Below are 22,977 nucleotides of genomic sequence, written 5' to 3'. Positions count from 1 at the left end.
GCCCCGTCTCTACTAGAAATACAAAAAAATTAGCCAGGCGTGGTGGTGGGTGCCTGTAATCCCAACTACTTGGGAGGCTGAGGCAGGAAAATTGCTTGAACCCAGGAGGCGGAGGTTGCAGTGAGCCGAGACCACACCACTGCTCTCCAACCTGGGCAACAAGAGCGAGACTCTGTCTCAAAAAAAAAACAAAGAGTAATGCATGTCACACGCATAGGGCTGGCTATTTGACCAAGAGTAGTCCCTGCCTTGGGTTTGTCACGGGCCAGCCTGCCTGAGGCCTTTCCCTAAGGTCCCATGTTTGCTTCATGGATACTTGGTCAAAGACCAGAAATGTGTTATGCTAGCAGTGCTGAGCTGTTGGGTGATGGGTGTATGGGGACTAGCGTTGTTTCTTTGGCTTCTCCTCTTCTGACCTGCCAGAAGGCTTGCAGTGAATGTTCTTTAATTGAGGAGGGGCTACCCTAGGAGAACAGCCGGAAGGACAAAGGCTGGGAGCAGGACAACTACACAAGCCCTAGGTTTAAATCCCGGGATTAAATGCATGGATTAAACGGAGCAGTGCATCCCCAGCGCTGGGCAGCCTTGGGGTGGGTGTGGGGGTTATGGCAGTGCACACTAGGCAGGGAGAAACCAGAGGAGAACATTCTGTCATTATTCTAAGAACAGTGAGGAAGAGATGGTGAGAAGATTTAATGTTCATGTATTACTTTAAGGGTCACAAGTGCATTCACATCTGTTACTGCATTTGATCTAGAGGATTTTCTAATGAAAGAAAGCAGGATTCTGAGGCCACTTCAATGGTGGAAGGGAAAGAATGTGGCTGGGACTAGGTCAGAGCTACTCCCAGAGCATGGGGGTACACCATGTGGCCTGAGGGCAGCGAGCCAGGGAGGAGGGAGCAGGACAGCTGGGGGTGCTGGGAAGGAACTGATGCTCCCATAGTGTCTGAGGCCCTGGCCTCAGAGGCTGGCCCTGGCCCCTGAGCTGCACATTAATTCTATTCTGCTGTGGCTCACCCACCAGCCCCCATGCCTGCCTTTTCTCTGTCCCATTTCCCCCTACCCCTCCCTGTTGCCATGGTTACACACACAGGCACTGCCCAGCAACCACCAGGAATATTTCACTTCGGCCCTGCCCCAAAGCCATAGTAATCACTCAGCCCACTTCTGCTTCTGACTGGGGAATCACAGCCCTCTCTTGCACAGGCCCCAGTTCGCACCAGTCCCTAGGACCCCCAGGGAGCCTTCCTGGCTGCCTGCCTATTGAGGGCCTATCACCAGCCTGAGGATTTGTGCTGCCGCTGCTGCTAGTATGCTCCTCTCTTCTGTTCCTATTCTTCTGACCTAATTAACGCCCAGTTCTGAAAATCCACCCCTCCCTCTGCCAGACACAAATTCAGACACTGTTCTCTTAAAGGTCAAGGTCTAGGGTGGACAGGGGGAGGTTTCCACTCCAGGCCCAGAATCTTTCTCTCCTGAGTGTCACACCCTGCGAAGGCAGGTTGAGTCAAGTTCTGTGTGTGAGGCTGTGCCTGGGGCCAGGAGTCTAGCCATGAGCAAGAACTGGTGAACCAGACGGGGGCATGTCAGCTGAGGCATGGGCTGGGTTGGGGGAGGACAGGAGAGGCCTGACCTCTCCTGGTGAGATGAGTTAGGGATGGTGCTGTAAGAGGGTGGTCCTGAATGGGGTTGTGAGGAGGTAGAAGGTGTCCAGGTTGATAGAGGGAACTGCAGCATGACCGAAGATGGGCCATGGTGACTGTAGGGACCAGCAAGGGGTTCCATGTCACTGGAGAGAAGCCCGCCAGTTAGGCTGCCCCAGAAAGGAGTTTAGATTTTATCCCAATGGCCATAGTGATGGCTCGCAGCCCACTATCCCCTGAACAAGATTGGTCTGCACGGACAGGCAGGAGGGTCCCCAGACCCTGGATGTGCCCAGCCAAGCTTCTTCCCACCCCTGCAGACTGCCTGGCTCCACCTGCTCCCATCATAACCTCTTGCTTCCACCAGAATTCCAGGTCAGCCTCCACTCGGGGATGTGCATCCTATAATGCTGCTCCTTCCTGTTCTCCCCATGGGCAGGGCCTCTGTGCCCCCGTCCTCTCACTCCCGAGCCACTCTTGCCTGTTGGAGGCCGCCCCTGTGGGTCCCCACCCTGGGTGGCCAGAGCTGGGGAGCTGCTGGAGGTGACGGAGTGGGGCAGTACATCGCCGGGGACAGAACGAGGGCTGTATTCCTAGTTGGCTCAGGGGACTAGCTCCTGCCAACCCTCTCCCTAGAATTTCTTCTCTCTTCCTGTTGGTGGCTGTGTGGGTGGACTTCACTGGGAAGGAGGGGGATTTCTTGGCACCTTCTTTCTCCACTCCTCTCCTTCAACCCTTTGGAGCTCCTGAGCGGCTCCTGTTCCACAGGCTGACTCCAGAGCTCAGCCTTGCCGGGATTTCCAGGCATCCCGGCACCCTCTCCTGGGCCATCTAAGTCCATGGGGGCATGGGCAGCACTCACCAACTGTGGCAACAGGGCAGCCATCAGAACCCCTGGCCACCAGTCTCTCAGTGACTGAGCTGTCCCCCAGGGTGAGTCACTTCCTTGGGTCTTGGAGGTGTTTTGGCTTCCGGAGGCTTCTGGGAGGACTCCCTCCAGCCCTGCACTGCAGGACACACCCAGAGCCTGTGGTCTGGAGGCCTCAGGGGCTTGGGCTTCTGCCTCCAGCGCCTCACCTGGAGGAGGGGAGAGCAGTCCTGCCCAAGGGAAGCTGTGAGGCCCACTTGCTGCATAGGAGGGATGGGGTAGCTCTGATGAGGGAGATCTGGGTTTTTAGGGCTGGCAGCTCCTTTTTATTCAGTTAGGAAGGCTGAGTCCTTGGCCTTGAGGTCCTGTGTATGGAAGCAGAGGAGGGCAAGTACTATTGTACAGAAGGAGGCTCAGACAGAGGGAGGGAGATGCAGGAGACAGCCCCATTTGGCAGAGGGGAATGAGCAGGAGAAGGGAGGATGCTGGGGGCGGCCCCCAGCAGCATCTGCCCAGAACACAGCTCTGCCCAGCTCCCGCACAGCCCTTGGAGTGGGGGTGGATATGTTACCATTTCTGGCCCCAGAGTGTCCTCTGCCTAAGTCCCTGCCCTGTGGCTGCTTGGAGGCCCCCGTGACTCCTGCAGCTGCGGAGCTTCTCCCTTTCCACCCTTTTGCCCCCAGCCTGCGTGTTGCCCCCAGGGTACAGAGGTGGGCAGAGGGGTGGGACTACCTGCACATACCAAAGAACACAAGAGTCCCACATCCTTGATGGGGAGCTTCTGGCTTGGTGATGAGGAGCTCCCCTCTTGGAATTAGACAGAATTTCCCGCTCATACAGCACATTTCCCTCTCCTACCCCCACCCCCAGCAGCCATCTGGCAACTCTGTGAGCTACTGAAATCCTCGGCGCTGGACGCCAAGAGCAGAGTTCTTGAGTGTGGGGAAGCTCTCCCTGGGGAGGGACGGAGGAGAGTTTCCATGGTTGGAAGGAGCCAGGAGAGGGTCCGGGCTGGACACAGAGAGGAAGGGAGGGGGGGCTCTGGGAATGTCGTTGTCAAAGCTACTTGAGAGGCTGAAGAGGAAGAGAAGAGGGCACTGGGGGCCACAGCCCAACCTCCCCACCAAGAGTCAAGCAGCAGAGCCACCTACCCGATCTAGGCACTTTCACATCTTAGCCAAAACTCCTGCTGTAATTGTGAGAATTGCAAACACACCAGGGACTGTTCCATAAAACGACTGGCCTGTGCTCCTCAAAAATGCCAGTGTCATGAGAGAGAAAAGTGGAGGGCTGCTTCCAGATACAGGGAGATTAAAGAGACATGGCACCTGAATACAAGGTATGATCCTGGACTGGATCCTGGACAATAATAGTTATATAGAGAGAGGAACATTGAGGAAGGGTTTTCGGTTATGAGACTATTCTTGCAACTTTTCCGTAGGCTTGAAATTTTGTAGAATAACAAATTGAATACCAGAAGCTTGACCCCTCAGAACTGCTCCCTCACCTAAACTGGGCTAAGGGTGAAGGATTTTCTCTCTTGGAGAGGGCCTTTGTGGAGATAGGAAAAGGCCATTTCTGGGAGTGTGGCCATCTTTCTGGCTTGGGGCAGTGGCAAAAAGGTGATAGCGGCTGGGCCAGCAAGGTGGGGGCCCTGCGAAGACAGACACCTGCTTATCTACTCTCCTCACTCTTTCCCAAACAATGTCCCACCCACAGGCAACTCGAGATGTGGTGCTGAGCCGGGTGCCGGAGCAGGAGGAGGACCGGACAGTGAGCTTGCAGAATGCCGCAGCCATCTATGACCTCCTGAGCATCACGTTGGGCAGAAGGGGACAGTACGTCATGCTCTCGGAGGTACGGCCAGCCATGCAGCCCACCGCACTCTCCGGAGTCAGGTGGTCTGTAAAGGAAATCAGACAGAGCCATTTGTCCCTTCTCCACCTGTCATTCCCCTGCCAGGCTGCTCTGCCGCTTTGACCTCGGCAAGTTGTACAAGTCTCAGCTTCCTCATTGGTGAAATATGGGTAGTTAGAGAACCCACCTGACAAGGTTGTTGGGGAGAGTGCATGTGAAAGGCTGAGAACAGTGCCATGCACAGTAATAATAAATGTTCGCTGCTATTTTTATTACATGTCTACGTTTTGAAAGCACTTTCACAAATCTTATTCCATTTGCTCTTTGCCATCACCCTGTGAGATCATTCACATGTTAAGGAGGTGAACTGAGGGCCTGAGAGGGTGAGAGACTTGAGTAGGGTCACACAGCATGCCAGGGGCAGGAACTGGGTTTCGGCAGGGTGTCTCCCAGGAGCCAAGTGCGGGCCTCCTGCAGCCTCCCAAAAGCGGTGACTTGGGCAGTAACTACCCTGGAAGGGTGCGGATGGCTGGGGTGGGAGGACCCCTGGTGGGTAAGTGCTGACTATCTCCCCTCCCCAGTGCCTGGAGCGAGCCATGAAGTTTGCGTTTGGAGAATTTCACCTTTGGTACCAGGTGGCCCTCTCCATGGTGGCTTGTGGGAAGGTAAGGCCCAGGGGGCGCTAGGGGTTGCACACTCACCCGCAGGGGGCTCTGCTGAGATGGACAGAGGGGCTTTTCTGGCCAGGGGAGAGGGTGGGGATTATCCTGCCGCTGGTTTGAACCTCCGGGAGAGTGAGGGGCGTGGGGTGGGCCACACAGACACCTTGTGTGAATTCCTGTCCACGTGCGAGCTATGAGCGTGCCGGTGTGCAGGTGTGAGTCTGTGGATGCTTTTCTCTGAGCGTGCGTACATGCATGGGAGCACTGTATCCTCTGTGCTGAAGAGCCAATAATGTGACTGCATGTGGTGGATATGAGGTGCATCCAGGTGAGTGAACATTGTTCCACGTGGGCTGTAGTTCTCATCCTGTCCACTGAGCATAGCATCAGGAAATGGCCTGCTTGTGGACTGGAGACTTGCCTTGGAGGGGAAGCTTAAAGGGCAGAGCAGAACAGCAGCACCCACAAGGGAGTTCGGAGGGAGTACTGCATGATGCATGGGGCTGGGAGCACCTGCATGGGGACAGGGCCTGGCAGGACGCTGCCCGGAGCAAGGAGCACCGGGCATGAGTTCACTCTCTATCCACCCAGCTCCGGTGCCATCACCCCTGCTTTTTGCTCCGATCAGAATTATACTTACATAAGCCTCTATTTTAAGCAGTGACATGAAAGGAAAACCTTTCTGGAGCTGAGTTCTGAGGGTGTTGGGGCTGAGGATGCTATGAATGCAGGAAATAAGGTGGCATGAGCTTGCAGATTGTTCCAGGAGCTGTAAATATCCAGAGCCCTTTCATGGGGCTGAGGGAATTCCTCGCCCCCCTGGCCCATCTGTGCCACGTTCCATTTCTGGCCCTGCAGCCGTCTCTGAGGAGGGCCCTCCTGGCTTGCCAGTGCCTCCTCCACGCATCAAGGGCGTGCCAGCCAGCTCGGGGCCTCGGCAGCCGAGGCAGGCCAGGCCCTGGCAGGGAGGGGGAAGAGGAGCAGGTGCTGCAGCCTGAGTGCGGGGAGAGGCTTGCTGGGGAGCCTTCCCTGCCCCCATCTGCTGGGCATGTGTCTTTCCAAACCTCTCTCCTCTCCCCCATCACATCGGACACCTCACAGAGCATCTTGAAGTCACAGCATGATCTCCTTGGCTCTGTGCTCAGCAGGGTCTTGTCAAGGCTCAGGGAGAATTCAGAACACAGGGCAAGGCCCTGGCCCTCCAAGGGTTAGGGAGTGAGAGAAACCCTCCTACAGAACTGCAGGCAAAGGAGACAATGTGGGCAACGGTGAAGGGGCTGGAAAAGACGAGCTGGCCGTGGGGATGGGGACAGGAAGGTGTTGAAGGCACCGGTCAGCCTGGGGTAGTAGGGACAGGGCCGGGAGGAGGTGGAGCTGGAGCTTCCATGGAGCCTGGGCAGACAGCTCACAGTTGCATGGGCAGGTTCTTCCTACCTCTGGGAAACACAGAAAACCCGTCTAATCTTGGGACAGTGAGTACAGGTGGGAGAGGCCTAGGGCCAGAGCAGTGGTTCGCACCCTTCTGTGGGTCCTGGACTCCTTTCAGGAGGTAAGGGAAGCTGAGGACTCCTGCTCAGAAAAATTCACTGCACGTGCAAGTTAGCTTTAAATCTGAGAGAGGCTCCTAGACGCTCTCCAGGCTCAGTCAAAGGTGTCGTGATAGCCTGGGAGGTAAGGAGTCTTCTGCCTCTGACTAGCTGGACTCAGAGAGATCCAGACACAGCCTGGCACCATCCCAGCATCCAGGGAGCTGGTTTCGCGACTTGGCTCCTTCACAGACGAGCAAGGTGGGCCCGGGAGTGGGCTTGCATCAGGGAGTTAAGATTGGCCAGTTGCTCATGCATGAGGCTTCATGGGCTGGAGACACTGTGTGTTCGGTGCAGCAGGAGATTGTTCTGGAAAGCATTCTCCACCCCCCTTGGGAACCCTGCCCACCAAATCAGTCTGCCTGATTGTCCCAGGCAGCCCTCAAGAGTGGCCAGACCTTGCCTTTGCTGAAAGCCTAAGGTGGAATCAAGGGCCTGTATCTGTGATTATGCCCGAAAGGCCTTCCAGAAGGTGAGTCTGGGTAGTTGAACCTGCAGGAATAATGGATGAGTTCCGTGACATGATTTAGGTCGTTCCTTCTCTTGCTCTCTGTGCGGCAATTGCATTGGCTGTGTTGCTAGGTAACCAGCATGACAAAAAAAAAAAAAAAAAAGCTGCTGCTCCGGCTGCTGAGTCCTCAGATGGCTCCTTAAATAGCAGCGTTTTTTGGTGTACGTGGGGGTGGGGTGGAAGGGGGTGGAATGCAGAGGGTCAGGGTTAGAGAACCCTGTGTGGCAAGGATCCAGAGTTCAGCAGCCATGAGAAGGAGGCCGAGGAGAAGCCTGAGGCTTGCTGGGGTGTGGATGGAGGGGCCTTGGGGAGGGACTTGGAGTGGTGTTCCCAGGGCAGGGCCTCAGGAGGAGGTAGATAGCCTGACAGTGCCTTCAAGCCCCTCGGGCACCCTGGCACCCGCCCACACTGGGCACCCTGTGGAGTCTCCCAGCCTGCAGGAGCCGGTCACCTGCTAACACCCTCTTGTGCTTGGCCTCCTACCCTCTTGTTTCCAGAGAGAGCCATGGGGGTGGTGGCCTTTTTTGTCTCTCCCACCCTTTCTGTGGGGTCCTTTGAGGAAAGAGCCATGACCTCATCCCCTTTCCTGAGTGACCGCACAACGCCTAGCCCAGTACTGGGTGAGAGCACACCCTCGGCAAAGACACCCGCAATTAACCTAATAAGTCTGAGCCAAAGCCCAGGGAAATCTATCACGTCTGGGTTGAGAAAAGCTCTTCCTTAGATGGCGGGGAAAAGGGGAGGCCAGCTGGAGGGAGGCGGGGTGTCCAGGGTGGACATAGACCATTCGGATCCTAGCTGTGCACCTGCCAGTTGCTCATACCCTGCTGTAGACAGGCGAGCCTTCCAGAGCCTCCGTTTCCTTCTGTACCTCCAGAGTTGCTGGGGGGATATGAGAGCTAATTAATGGGGGGTTGCTTGGCCCACAGTAGGGCCCAGTACATGGGAATTGTCATAGTTACACACAGGTACCTGTAAACCTGGAGGTCACACAGGTACAGGGGTGTACACACTGGGAGGATTACTGCTGAGTTTCTTAGAAAAGGTTCCAGCCCAGAAAGAGAGTGTGTGTGTGTGTGTTTTTTTTTTTTTTTTTGGTGGTGGGGGGGGACAGGGGAGGGGGCGCGCAGGGAAACAGGCCGCCTTTCTGGCCAAGTTGCTCATCATAGAGGCAGTGTAGGGTAGTGGTTAGAGCCAGGCTACGTTCAAACCTCAGCTCAGCCATTCATAGGCTGTGTGGCTTTGAACAAGTTACCTAACTTCTCCGCATTTCAGTTTTCCCATCTGTAAAGTAGAGTCAGAGTATCTGCATCATAAGATTGCTGTAAAAATTAAATCACTTGGTATTTAAAATGCACTTAGAACAGGGGTCTCCAGACTCTTTTCTGTAAAGGGTCAGATAGTAGACGTTGTTGACTCTGCAGGCCCAACAGTTTTTTGCAACTATTCCGCTCTGCTACTGTATCAGGAAAACAGCCATATACAGTATGTAAATGAATGCACATGGCTGTGTTCCAGTAAAACTTTATTTACAAAAATAGGCAGAGGGCCAGATTTGGCCTGTGAACTGTTTTGCCATCCCCAGACTTAGGACAATGCCTGCACATCCCAAGATCTGGATAAGTGTTTGCTGCTGCTGTTCTTCTCATTACTGTTATTGGTAACATTCTTGTCTGGCTGTGGCTGCCCCGCGCCGCCCAGCCCTCCTTCACACTTGGCCGTCCTCAGCAGGTCCAGTCTGAGTCCCTGAAGCCTGGGGGGATCCTCAGATTACTGTCTGGAGGTTCTCTCCGGCTCTGCCAGTTTAGAACATCTCCCCTTCCTCTCTGCCAGCCTTTATACGACCCCCAACCCGGCCATTGGCCATGCCTCCAGAGTCCTTATTTATTTATTTGTTTGTTTGAGACACAGGCTCACTGTGTCACCCAGGCTGGAGTGCGGTGGCACAATCTCGGCTCACTGCAACTTCCACCTCTTGGGTTCAAGCGATTCTCGTGTCTCAGCCTCCTGAGTCGTTGGGACTATGGACACACGCCTCCACACCTGGCTAATTTTTGTATTTTTAGTAGAGACGGAGTTTCACCATGTTGGCCAGGCTGGTCTCGAACTCCTGAGCTCAAGTGATCTGCCTTCCTCGGTCTCCCAAAGTGCTGGGATTGCAGGCGTGAGCCACCATGCCCAGCCCTCATTTAGAGAGCCCCTTTCTACCTCTAAAATTTCTGTGCTTGAAATTTGAATTCCTTGGGGAGACCTTCCATTCGTTTTCATGTTAGCTGTCATCATGTTACCTAAAGAGCAAGGGTCACAGCCTCTAATCTTCAGATGAGGAAACTGAGGCCCAGGGAGGGATTTGCCTGCCGACACTGCCTAGGCTTCTCTGCCCTGGACCTCTTCCTGGCTCCTGAGAGCAAAGGGATACAGAGCAAGGCTTGGTTGTTTGGGAAGCTCGCCCCACTGTGGGCCCTTGAGATCCAGGACTGTGAGTGACAGTGTTTCCTGCTCTTTTTTTCTGCAGTCAGCCTACGCTGTGTCCCTGCTGCGGGAGTGTGTGAAGTTGCGGCCCTCGGACCCCACCGTGCCCCTGATGGCCGCGAAGGTCTGCATCGGGTCCCTTCACTGGGTGAGTGAGCTGTGAGGGCAGGTCCCAGAGGCCTCCTGTGGGGAGGGTGGCAGCAGCTGGCTGTGCACGTCTTGACGTGTATGTGAGGGTGCATGCAGAAGGTGGAAAGGATGGGAGCTACCAGGCAGATGGGCCTGGGCAGGGAGAAAGTCTCTGAGGAGCTAGCTGCCAGCCTCCAATGGCAGGGTCCCCTGACTCAGGATGGTGTCTGGTTTGGCAGTTCAGCCTTGAACTGTGGCCTCCAGAGAGTGAAACATAAGGAAGTAGAGGTGTTCCCCACCTGCCCAGCAGCAGAGTTGTAGGTAAGACCTTGAGTTACCTGGACCAGCCTCATCATTTCTGAGGCTTCAGATGACCTTAGCATCCAATCTGCAAGGGCCTGCAAGGCGCGATTCTGGGGGCAGAGCTGCTCTTGGCGGAATGGGAAGTTGGTCTTTTCTGTCAGCCCCTCTCCTTCCTCTTGGCTCCAGCCCTCCAGGGCCCTGCTCTGTGCTCCGCTGCCTGCTTACTGCTCTCTGCAGAAGCAGCTGAACTGTTAGGAGGCTATGGCTCCAGGTCTGCTCTTTCCCCAGTTGGAGGCCTTTAACCCCCCAGTTGGGGGTTGCAGGCTCCTGAAGACTCCCATGAGATCAGCAGCTTGGAGTAGTGAAGGAGAACAGTGCCAGGAGCCCAGGTCCCCCGCCTTGCTGTAGTCCTCCTGCCCTGGGTCTGCTCGGATGCTGCTCCAGGCCTATGGGGGCTCTTGGGCCACGGCACTGGGCCCCAGCAATGGGGCCTCTGCGCAGGTATCTCTTCCGACTGGGGGCCCACTTCTGGATAATCTTTGCTTTCTTCAGTCCCAATCAGCTTGCTGATGTCAGCCTCCTATTTCTACCGTCTCAAGCAACACAGAGCAAGCGCATCCTCCCTCCCACATGATGGATATCAGGCCCTTCTCCACCCACATCTCCCCAGTTCCTTCATCTGCTCTCCGGGCCCAGGGTCTCCTAAAGTGGGCACTTCCCCTGGAGATGGCCTCCCTGTCTTCCAGTTGGCCTGACACCTTCAGCCACCCCCTCACCATTGTGTGCCCAGCTTGTTTTTAAGGCAATGGGGGCCAGGCTCTGGGTGCATACAGCAGGAGCTTCATAATTAGCAGCCTTTACAACTCTTCTTGCCACTTTCCCTCCTGTACACAAACAAGTCATGGATTCTGGGGAGGGAGGCAATGAGCTTTCCACAAATTCCATGTTCCAACCTTTCTTCCCTGGGATTGGAAACTGGCCCCATCCCTCTGCTGGGTCCCCACCTCATCATCGCAGCAGGGCTTGCCTTCTCTCTGCTCCAGGGAGTCAGTCCTCCCAAGCACAAAGAGGCTGGATGAAAAGAGCACCTTTCCCCTTTTCCACCTGGTTCTCAGATCCCTGTGTCTGAAGTGCCCCATCCCCTCTGTGGCTGATCAGGAGGAAGGGAAAGTGTGGCATCTGGCTCGTGTTCTTTATGCTGTCATTTAGGCTGGGGAGAATTACGTGAGATCAGTCCTGTAATGGGCTCTGGGCTTTGGAAGGAGCAGTGTAATGAGGTAGTTAAGAGTTTCACTGCCCACCCACTGGGTACCCTAGAGTAAGGCACCTAACCTCACTGTGCCTCAGTTTTCTCATCTGTAAAATGGAAACAGTAAGTCTCCTCGGGTGGGACATAAATGACCAAGTAGGGAGAGGGCTGGACAGGTCAGGGAGGCATCATGGAGGAGACAGCCTCAGACTGAACTCAGAGGGCAAGAGAGGATACAGGAGGGCCAAAACCAGGCCCTTGCATCACAGCTTGCTTTCCCCCACCTCATGAGTATCAGGGAACCCTTGGTTCCCAGGTCTTTTGGGGAAGACAGTTGGCACCCAGAGGTAGGGCGACCTTGTGAGCAAGCACTTCAGATGCAGGTGGCCCATGGGTGCTGAGCACGTGCAGCAGAGGGTGGAGATATGAGCCAGAGTGTGCAGAGCAGGTGGGCTCCCCGACCCCAACTCAGGCCGCTGCTTGCTCCTAGGGCTTCTGAGAGGGGCCTCAAGCTCATCTCTGAGATGAAACCCAAAATACCCATCTCTGAGGGGGTGTAGCGGGGGAGGGCATCTGTGCCCCTCAAGGCTGCCAGCTCTGAGGTAGCTGTGGGTCCACCCAGCCAACGGCCGCCCTTGCCAGGAAGCCCTAAATTTAGGTCTTCCCACCATGCAGGAGCTGTTTCCCTCAGCAGCATAATTACAGTAATTATGTGCATTCAGATTACATGGTAATAAAATTAGGATCAAATCAGTCCAAATTGAAATCAGATGAGTTAGGAGCAAAGTAATCAATGACAACATAAATAGAAAAGCCCAAAAGGAAACTTAAACATGCAGACTTGTCATCAGAATCGAGGAGAAGGGTGAGCTGTTTAACTTCAGCTGAGCAGCATATTTGGGTTCAGGGGCTAGTTTGAGCCAGGGTTTAAATCAGGCACAGGCCAGAGTTATGTCCCATGGGTGGCCCGGGGGTGGGCTCCTGGCAACCTTCCCTGATCTGGAAGCTTCACCCCCTGCACCTCCTACCTGTCTTGGATACAGATCACATCACATTGTGATCATCTGTGTTTCTTGAGTGCAGGAATTATCTGTCTCTTCTTTGAAACCCCAGCCCAGGGTTCAATGCCTGGTGCTCGCTGGATGGATCCTTCTTGCCGATGGACACATTCACTTGGCAATGAATTCTGTCTTATGTGGTGCATGACTTCCCAACTAGATGGGGAACTTGCTCACTTGCCATGTCTTGCACTCTGACCCCCTCTCCCCCACAGGAAGCCTACATATAGTAGGTGCTATACTAGTAACTGACCAAGCGACACACATCCCAACCTGCCAGGAAGGGACCAGATGAGGGATCTGTATTTGGTTTGGGGGTTCTCCCAGCACTCTGCACCTAATTCTTGCTCCCTAGGTGGCACTGTAAAGAGATCAGGCTGTGGTATATCCAAGGGTTCTGAGAAGGGAGGCAACAAGCTCCCCACAAATTTCGTGTTTGAGCCCCTTTTTCTCAAGGACTGGAAACTGGCCCCATCCTTCTGCTGGGTTCCTGCCTCACCATCCCTAGTTCTACAGGGAGGCCCAGAGTGGGTCAGCCCTGTACTCTCTGTTCCTGAGGCTCACAGTGAAAAGAATGGGTCTGCCTGGCAGGCAGGGGGTGTTCGTGCATGAGGCAGGGCACAGATCCCAAAAGGCGGCTCACACCCCCTTCGTCTCCTGCCTTCGCAGTTATTCTGGCTCACGTCAGCCCCCAGCAGGCCCAGCCAAGCCCCATGAGCAGGGGACAGAAATCTGGGGGTGGACAATTTGGCCTGGGTTGCAGAAAGGGAGGCTGAAACTAGGACATTTGAAAAACGAGTTGTGCTGGGTGAAGCTGGACTGGGTGGCCATGTGCCCAGAGGCGGAGCACCTGCTCTTCCCACATCCTGTCCTCATGCCCAGAGCCACTGTTGGACACCCCATACCGGGTCTGGGTCTGAGAGCAAGGTTGTGTCTTGGGGATTGTGGCAGGCAGAGGGACGTGCATGGTCACGTGCTGGCTGGCTGATTCGGGGGTTTGCACCAGGGTGGGAGTAGCTGAGCAGGTTTGGGTTTGGAATGGGAGAGCACTGACCCTGGGGCTTAGCTTGAAGCTCCCCTTGGTGAGGGAGGGCTTCCCAGGCTCTGACTCAGTGACGCCAGCACTGAAATCAGAGAGGCCTGCATGGCAGCCTTCTGCCTTGGCATGCCCAGCCTCCTGCCAGGGTCCCTATTTTTGCAGCAGAAGGAAAGAGAGATGTAAATATTTTTTTGTATCCCTCCAATTATTTAAAATTCATTTAACTTAAAAAGTTGAAACCTTTACAGGAGGCAAAGAGGAAAGGCTATGCATGTGTGGTGTCACACAGACAGCAGAGGAGTTGCAAAATGGAAACAGGGCATGCTTATCTTTGGAAAGGTCTCTGATGCCATCTCTCACCTCCTTCCTGAGGAGGGCAGCAGGGGGTAGTGGAAAAGTGCGTAGGCTTTGGAGGCAGAGATGGTAGAGTTCAAATTTCTGCCTACCCATGTACTCCCACTTACTAGCTGTGTGACTTTGAGGGAGTAATTTACCCTGTCTGTGCCTTGGTTTCCTCATCTGTAGCCTGGAAACAATCATGTCCACCGTTATAGGGTAGCTGTGAATATCAGAGATGACATGAAGAGTGCCCCTGCTTAGCACGCTGCGGGTACCTGAATGGTTGCTATCACTGTTACAGCCCCTTGAAAATAGCAGGCACACAAAAAGGATGCGCCTTGATGTTTTTGACTTCATTTTTCAAATTCAGGGGTGGGCAGAGCCAGGAAGATGGATTAAGTGTTGATGAGGCAGGGGAGAAAGAATGCCAGCCCTCCTGCCACCAGCTTGTAGAAATTGGAAAGAGTGCCTACTACTCCTCCCAGGGAGAAAAAAAGGGGATTTTTCAGTAGAGCAGCTAACAGCAGGTTCCGGGCTCGTGGGAAGGAACTAAGGAGAAGCTGGAGGTGCTGTTAAAAACTCTGCAGGCTCAGAAATGAACTTTCTGTAATTCCCAGAAAGAGAGGAACGAGGGTGAAGATTCCGAGGGTAAACCTTTTTGGCTCACTGCAAGGTGAGGTAACCCTTGAAATGGAAGGCAGTCCTGGGCATTAGCAGAGTGTGTGAGCAAGAAGCCAGTCTGTGTAGGGACCAAATTCGAGACACTGGAGAGATAGAGGAACTTGTAAAGTCACAGGAAATTTTTCCTTACTTATGTAACACAAAAACAAAGGATCAAAACATTATGTCCTTCAATGCATCCTTTTCCAAAGGGTCAGAGAGGAGAAAAGTGAAACCCTACGGAAGGTAGCTGTGAATCAGCATCAGGAGACTGGGGTTGGAAATACAGTTCTGCTACTTCCTAGACAGGTGACCTTGGATAGGTAGCTTCAGCTCAGCTCCCTGTGCCCTCAGCGCCTTCTGCTGTGAAACACCAATGCCATCAGGTAGCTGTGGTGCTGTGAAAATGCCAGGGGAGCCCCTAATCACTCTAGAATTGCAGAGGACGAGGCAGGGAAAGATCTTCACCTGGGTTTTAGTGGCAAGGTTCCATGGCTGCCCTAGATAAACAAGGCATTCAAGAGCAGTGTATCATTGGGAGAAGGAAGGTTGAAGAGAACTCTGGAAACTCACCCTAGAAGTATTTTGATGAGCAAGGAGGGCCCGGTGCTGTAACCTGAGCTTGCTGCAGAAGCAGCAGCCTGGACTACAGAGCCACCAGCTGTTAACTTGGAGGCCACAAGGAGGAAGTGTCTGGAAAGGGCACATGAGGTGCTAGGCAGGGAGGAAGACGTCTGGAGTAGAGCAGAAGGGCAGGCGCTGGGCCAGTCCGCAGCCATCTGATTAGAGCAATTTTTCCGGATCGCAGGTGGGGCCCATTAGTGGGCTGTGAAATAGAACTCTTAAAAAAAAAATTTGAGGCCGGGCAAGGTGGCTCACACCTGTAATCCCAGCACTTTGGGAGGCCGAGGTGGGTGGATCACCCGAGGTCAGGAGTTCGAGACCAGCCTGGCTAACATGGTGAAACCCCGTCTCTACTAAAAATAACAAAAATTAGCCAGGCATGGTGGCGGGCACCTGTAATCCCAGTGACTCGGAAGGCTGAGGCAGGAAAATCGCTTCAACCCAGGAGTCGGAGGTTACAGTGAGTCAAGATCATGCCACTGCACTCCAGCCTGGGCAACAAGAGCGACACTCTGTCTCAAAAAAAAAAAAAAAAAATTTGAGACTGGGGTGGTAGCTCATGCCTATCATCTCAACATTTTGGGAGGCTAAGTAGGAGGGGTCGCTTGAGCCCAGGAGTTCCAGACAAGCCTGGACCACATAGTGAGACCCACCCTGCCTCATCTCTACAAAAAATAAAAATAAAAAGGTAAAAAGTCAGCCTGGTGCAATGGTGCGTGCCTGTGGTCCCAGCTACTTGGGAGGCTGAGGTGGGAGGATCGCTTGAGCCCAGGAGGTCAAGGCTGCAGTGAGCTATGGTCATGCCACTGCACTCCAGCCTGGGTTACAGAGCGAGACCCCATCTCAAAAATAAAATAATCAAAACCTTGAAATAGACTGTAGATTATCAGAGAATAAGATAGGAAATACTCCAGTGTATTACCCACAGTGGGGTGAGTGGACCCTGGATAGGGGATGGAAAGCTCGACCAGCTCAGCATAGTGGACTGTGCGGGCCTGCGGAGGTGCCAACTTATGCTCATGTAGAGTCACTCCTCTGTGGCTAAGGATCTGGCTGAGAGACAAAAGGCAGGCAGTAATGTCTACTCTCTGGATTCCAGAGGGTCTTTGATGCCACTTCCCAATTTGTCATGTAGCTATGAGGAACCAGGACTATACTCAGATGACACTTGCCATCAGAGACTTAGGCTGAGATATTTTTAAAACCATGGAAGATTAATTGTATAATACATATACAAAATATGGATATATATATTAATATATATGAGTAGTTGTAATTGATATACATATATTTATGAACCTGGCTAGGTGCAGTGGCTCACTCCTGTAATCCCAGCACTTTGGGAGGCCAAGGCAGGTGGATCACTTGAGGTCAGGAGTTTGAGACCAGCCTGGCCAACATGGTGAAACCCCATCTCTACAAACAATACAAAAATTAGCCGGGCATGGTGGCACACACTGGTAATCCCAGCTACTCAGGAGGCTGAGACACAAGAATCACTTGAACCTGGGAGGCAGAGGTTGCAGTGAGCCAAGATCGCACCACTGTACTCCAACCTACTGGGTGACAGAGTGAGAGTCCGTCTCAGAAAAAAAAAAAAAAGCTGGCCAGGCACAGTGGCTCACACCTGTAATCCCAACGCTTTTGGAGGCCAATGCAGGTGGATCACCTGAGCTCAGGAGTTCGAGACCACCCAGGGCAACATGGTGAAACCCTGTCTCTACTAAAAATATAAAAAAATTAACCGGTGTGGTGGTGTGTGCCTCTAGTTCCAGCTACTTGGGAGGCTGAGGCAGGAGAACCATTTGAATCCCAGAGGTGAAGGTTGCAGTGAGCTGAGATTGTGCCACTGCACGCCAGCTTGGGATACAGAGTGAGACTCCATCTCAAAAAAAAAAAAAAAAAAAGCTTATATTATTATATCAAAGCTTATATACATATAAGAAAGTAGATATCATATATGAAATATACAGTTATATATCTACATATGTAAATATATAGATATATAAATTACAACTATTAATAATAGTTATTTTTTTTTAAGCACTGCTGTGAGCATTGCCCCATCTTATCTCATCCTGTCCTCCCAGCACCTCATCCAGGGAGAGACACTGTTGTTATCCCCGTTTTACAGAAGAGAGAAGGAAGCACAACAAAACAAAGTGACTTGCCCAAGGTTAGCAAGTGACCAGCCTAGGATTTGGACCAGGGTGTTTGGCCCCAGAGCTTGTGTTCTTAGCTGCTAGACTGCCCTGCCTCTTTGCATGAAGTGCCTACTCATGGATGTGGGGCTGATTCCGGAGTTGGGTGGGATTATAGTAACTCAGAGATGACAAAGTCAAATTCTCAAGGGCTTTAGGATTTACACTCTTGTGACATTATTCTCCCCTTTTGCCAGCTACAGTACCCATGTATATTAATACTGTGTGCTATTGTATTGTATATTGTCATACTTAATAGAATTGATCATACTTTTTTTCCTTCCTAATCACTGCTATGACTCTGCATGCAAAAAGCCTGCCTTGTAGTATGGTAATAGAAATCAAAATTATGGCCGGATGTGTTGGGTCACACCTGTAATCCCGGCACTTTGGGAGGCCGAGGCAGGAGGATTGCTTAAGCCCAGGAGTTCGAGACCAGCCTGGGCAACATAGTGAGACATCATTTTCTATTTAAAAAAAAAACACACACACACACAAAAAGAAATTAAATTATGTTGGCCATATAGGGAGATGGTACATTAAGCCTTGGGATTTTGATTTGAGGCAAATGCTGACACCAGGCTTAGAGACGGTTTTAAACTACGTGGACAATGCTGGCAAGTACTGGACAAGGAGTGCTACTAATCTCGGGGTCAGAGTGGATCACAAGTTGGACACATTAAGGATGTGTGTCTTCACTTTATAAAGCTAAAGGATGATTAGCTCTTTTAATCTAGAATATGATGTATATGAACTGGAGAACAGATACTTTGCCAGTATTTGCTGAGCCGTATTCCTGGCACCCTCTCTGCATGGGTTGCAGGAGCTGAAGCTGGCATTTGCTGAGCAGAAGGACATGGCCATGTATTCATGGAGTGCAGCGGGTGTCTGGATTCTTTTTATAACTTGTGCTTGGTGTTTATAAGAAAGCTTTTTCTGTTTGAATGGAGCTTCATAATGCCTGAGATAGTGTGTGAGATGAGCCTCATTAGCCAGGGGTATATTAGGAAGAAAAGAGTGTGCTATTTGCTTACTTTCCCCTCCCTTGTTGCCTCCTTTTCCACCTCTGCTGCCTCCTGGGGTAACCACAGCCACCTGATAAGCTCTTGGAGTTCCAATAGCCCTATGTCAGCACCACACAGTGGGGCCTTAACTAGGGGCCACCTGGTCCTGCCAGGTGTGTGCCTCCTGTGTCAGCTCCTCAGCCAGGCCTAGCACAGGGCCTGGTGCTACAAAAACCTCAGTGAAGGGCTGTGGGGAGGGGGGAGGAGCGGGGGTCCAACCTGCCATTTTGCAGATGAGGACCTTGGGACACAGAAACTGAGTGTGTTCTTCAAGCCCCACAGCTGTCAGGTGCTGAGCCAGGAGTGGAGCCTGTCTGGGGCTTGTCTTCCAGTGCTCTTCTCACCATGTGGCTTTGGCTTCAGGCCCCAGCAGCCCTCCTGAGTCCTGCTGCCATGTGGCCTAGGAGACAGATCTTAGCGTCTATAGCCTTGGGTCCACCTGGCCGGCTGAGGCTGAGCTGTAGACAGCTGTGGGGTTTCCCCAACTATGGCCTCCCATGAGCCCTGGGTTCTGGGGCCTATTGGTGCCAAAGACAGAAACCCAGCTCCCCAGACATCCTCATCCTTCCAGTGGCCAGCCCGGCAATCAGGAAGCAGCCCACTGCCCAGGCTGGCAGCTTGAGCTCGCCCACGAGGTGGCTGTAGGGCTGCTCTGGTCAGCTGAGTCGGGCATGGTGGGCAGACAGCCTCTCCCGCCGTCTCCCTCCAGGCCATCATGCAGCTTTCTCGGCTTCTCTGTGCCTTACCTCTCTGCTCTTTCAGTTTGCACATAGCTCACCCTGGCTAATAGCCTCTGTCTCATGATCTCACTTCCTAACTCCAGAGAGAGAGAATCCACTGCCCCTCTTCCTGTGTCCAGTGGTCAGGCCCAAGATACCCAGAGCTGCCCATCTCCTGCTAGCGGGATGGGCCTGAGCAGGGATGGGGGCCAGGCAGGGGCAGCACTGGCTTTGGGGCTAGAAGCCAACTTGGGTTTGAATCTCATTCCCTGGTGTCCTGACTCTGTGAGCCTCTGACCAGGAGAGATGCCCATGGCTTGGGGCTTTGATGTCTGGGTGGCACTGAAGGGTTTGCACATGGCATTCAGTCTCTTGCTGTGGGTCAGCGCCAGTCTTAGTGACAGAGGAAGCATCCCTGCCCTCTCTGGAAACTGGCGTTTTCAGTGACATGAACTTGGGCACACTACCACACCAGGCATGCCATTTCCTGGGTTGGATGGGAGGAAGGGGGCCTTTCTTGGAGGCATGTGTGCCATGAGTGGGCATGACAAAGGCCCCTGGCTATCCCTTGCCCCCTAAACCGGCCTGACTCCTATGGGGGCCCAGAGTGTCCCCAGGCCCGCCTTGTGCGTGCCCCTCTCTTTGTGTCCCATGTCGTGTGATGATGTGTGCACATGTGACCCATACCGGTTGGTCCATTTCCAACTGGAACAGTCCCTCCTGCTTCCAGGACAAAAACAGCCCCAGGCCTTTTTCCCCTGAAAGTTTGAGCTCCTTGTCTCAGAGAGGGAGCGAGCTCATGGACGGGGCCAGAGTGGCTGCCTGCCTGCTCCATGGGGCTGAGGACATCCAGCAAGGCACATGTTCGTGAGGCCCAGCCACAGACCCCTGCCTGCCCCGGCCCTGGCTTCCCTCTCTGTGCCGAGCAGGACAGGCACAGACACAGGCCCCTACAGAGGCCATGGGAGGAAAGGAGCTGGCCCAAACTGGCCCGGTCTTGGGTTCATGCTCTCAGCAGAACAAGCTTTGGGGAGCTGGGATCTCTGGGGCAAGGGAAGCTTCTCCCTGTGAGAGTAAGGCCCTGTGACCTTGAGCACAAGGCTTCTGTTTCAGGAACAGGTCCAGGGAGTCATTCACTGGTAGAGGAAACTCCAACCCCTCCTCCATGACCTCTGTCTCTCCTCTTTGCAGCTAGAGGAAGCAGAGCACTTTGCTATGATGGTGATCAGCCTCGGAGAGGAAGCTGGGGAGTTCCTCCCCAAGGGCTACCTGGCTCTGGGTCTCACCTATAGCCTGCAGGCCACCGACGGTGAGTGCCAGGCCCCAGGAGGCCTCTACTTGGGGATGGCTCAGGCTTCCTAACTGCCTCAGAGGCATCTTGTCCTACCAGCACCCCTCCCCTCAGGCTATGCCTCCATAGACACCATGCACTCCTCTGGGAGAGATGCCCATGTGTGCACACATACACACGTGCATACACACACGCACCCCTCAGACCCGTTTCCACTGTTTCCCCCAGGCTGTCGCCACCCTCAAGCATGCCTTCCTCTCCCCTCTTCATGGGCCTCAAGGCCCAGCCACAGCTCCAGCAAAGCCCATGCTGATCTTCTCTGTGGAACTCCTGCTTCCTGTCTGTAATGCGCCATCAGCCCTCCACCCCACAATGTCTCCATTCTGGTTCTCACAGGCCTGCCTTTAACCTCAGCACTGCTATGATCTTCTGGAGCCTTTTAAATCCCCCTCAATACGTGGCATAGGGCTGGGTACGCAGCAGGTGCTTAGTAACTACTTGTGCTCGGCTAATGGATTCTGCTCCTTCCTGCCCCACACCTGGCCTTCTCTTGCGAACCCTGCCAGCTCAGCCATGTGTCTTACCCCGTCTATCAGGCAGCCACCTACTTTCATCTTGTAGCTTGAGGGATGGGGAGTGACGGGCCGCCACCCAGACCAAACCTGGAATAGTAATCAGCCCATGCCCACCTCCCACAAACGCCAGTTGCTGGGAGCGGCAGTCACGGTGACATCGGGTATAAATGAGCCCTGCATAAGGAACACCTGGGTCTGCACATGCTGGTCAAGTGAGGGAGTCATCAGCCCCTTTGTCAAAGTCTGCTTTGAGCAAGACACCCTCCTTGTCCTTTTAACTCTACAAATAGCGGTTGCTTTCTAAGCTTTCGAATCTGGGGAGCTCTGACAACTGTCAATGCTTGGTCCTCGCCAGTGGGATTCTGATCAGGTTTGGGAGGGGCCTGGATGCAATCATGTTAAACCTTCCTGGGTAGTTAGTTAAGTGTGCAGCCAAGGCTAAGAACACCTGCCCTGCTGCATTTTAAATGGGATGCAGTTTACCAGAAAAGTGCCTGGTTTGGGTTCAAACTTCCTAGTGGGTCAGGAAGCCTAGGAAGGTATGTGGCCAGGCAGAGGTGGTGGCCCCTCTCTCAAGGCTTGGGCCTCCTGGGTGGGGTGCCCATGTCGTGGAATGCTTGTAGGCATTGGCCTTTGAAAGGGTTAAGGTAGTTCAGGCGGTGGAGAAGGCAATGCAGTAGAAGCAACTGGCATGCCAAGGAATGTGCTAGAAGCCAGGGCATTGGCCCAGGCTGCTGGAGTTTGAAGTTTGCCAGATGGGACCCTGGTGGGGCCTTTATCTGCAGAGCTGTGTGCTTTGAGGATGGTGCAGGGCTGGGCCGGCACCCTTCAGTGACCCCTGATGGCTCAGTTTCTGTCCTGTCCCCTGCAGCCACCCTGAAGTCCAAGCAAGATGAATTGCACCGGAAGGCACTGCAGACGCTGGAGAGGTGAGGAGGCTCCCACCTGTAGCAGAGGCCCCTCTTGCCTTTGGTGGCAGATTCACAAGCTTTACGTCATCAGACCCTCTGATGTGGGCAGAACAAACATTTCTATCTCCATTTTACAGATGAGGGAACTGCACACAGCAAGCAGGGATAGGCGTTTGGGGTTGGGCAGGCAGCCGAGCCCTGCCTTCAGCTCTGGGGGGCTCCAGCAGCCACAAGGCTCGGTTCCTGCTCTCCCAGGGCTCAGGGGTCTAAAATGGGTATAGTAACCCATTGCTGTTGTAGTAATTACAGAAGATAAAGCAGAAAAAGCACCTTGCACAGTATCCTATGTGTAACAGGGGCTCAAAAATGGCATTCACCTCCTTCTAGCTCCTCCCCAGCCACCCCTCCCACTAAACCCAGCCAACCCTCCCACCATCCCCAGCCCCTACAGGGATTTCCTGGCAGATGCTCAGAGCAGTGAGGCTAGCTTCTCTGCCCTGGTGCCTGACTTGTCACTCCCTCTCTGCCCATGGGTTGTGTATTCATCCCATCGTCTTTCTTCTTTGGGGTCTGTCACCCCAGGGCTGCCCTCCCAGATGGCCCCTACCTCAGTGAGTGCCAGCCCCCTCAGGCCCACTGTCCCTGCCTTGGGCTGCCTGTGGGCCGCCTTCCTTGGTCTTCATCTGCCAGCTGGATGCCCCTCTGAGGCAGAGCCTGGCAGAATCCCCCAGGGTATTGCCTCATAGCGCCCAGCACAGGGCTGGCATGCTGGAGGCCCGAGTCACACGTTGGTTACTCAACCCCTGGTGCCTGACTTGTCACTCCCTCTCCCCACACAGGGCTCAGCAGCTGGCGCCCAGTGACCCCCAGGTCATCCTCTATGTCTCGCTGCAGCTGGCCCTCGTCCGACAGGTGGGTTGTCCCTGTTCCTAACCCCCGGGTCCTCGGGGGCTGCGGATCTTCTCCTGGAAACCCAGCTTACCAGCTCTGTGACCCTCTGCAAGTGACTTTGCCTCCCTGAGTTTGTTTCCTTATCTGTCATGTAAGCCGTTTGAGCCCTCATCAGAGGGGCCAGTAAGGATGAGGTCAGGTAATGTGGGTAAAGCCGTGGCGGGTACACAGGAAGGGCGTGTTCTCCGCCCTCACTCCCCCTACAACATTTCAGTGGACTGAGATGTTGATGAGTGACCACCTGTCACTCATTTATTTGTGTC

At 53.7% G+C, this 22,977-nt stretch overlaps 1 protein-coding gene across 8 annotated transcripts in view; it reads left to right on the top strand.

Moving 5' to 3' along the window:
- Window positions 1–22,977, top strand: part of TTC7A (tetratricopeptide repeat domain 7A) — a 158,717-nt gene that overhangs the window by 84,870 nt on the left and 50,870 nt on the right. For 7 of the 8 annotated variants that reach the window (XM_055108008.1, XM_055108009.2, XM_034953071.3 and 4 more), the window contains 6 exons: window positions 4,233–4,370; window positions 4,952–5,035; window positions 9,645–9,749; window positions 20,178–20,295; window positions 21,724–21,781; window positions 22,603–22,675. In XM_055108008.1, coding sequence (XP_054963983.1) covers window positions 4,233–4,370; window positions 4,952–5,035; window positions 9,645–9,749; window positions 20,178–20,295; window positions 21,724–21,781; window positions 22,603–22,675 — 576 coding nt within the window. The remainder of the gene's footprint in view (window positions 1–4,232; window positions 4,371–4,951; window positions 5,036–9,644; window positions 9,750–20,177; window positions 20,296–21,723; window positions 21,782–22,602; window positions 22,676–22,977) is intronic. The other variant, XM_034953069.3, reaches the window with a different exon arrangement.

Source organism: Pan paniscus, chromosome 12 (assembly GCF_029289425.2).
Source record: "Pan paniscus chromosome 12, NHGRI_mPanPan1-v2.0_pri, whole genome shotgun sequence".
Taxonomy (NCBI): Eukaryota; Metazoa; Chordata; class Mammalia; order Primates; family Hominidae; genus Pan; species Pan paniscus.
This window is presented reverse-complemented; position numbering and strand designations above follow the sequence as displayed.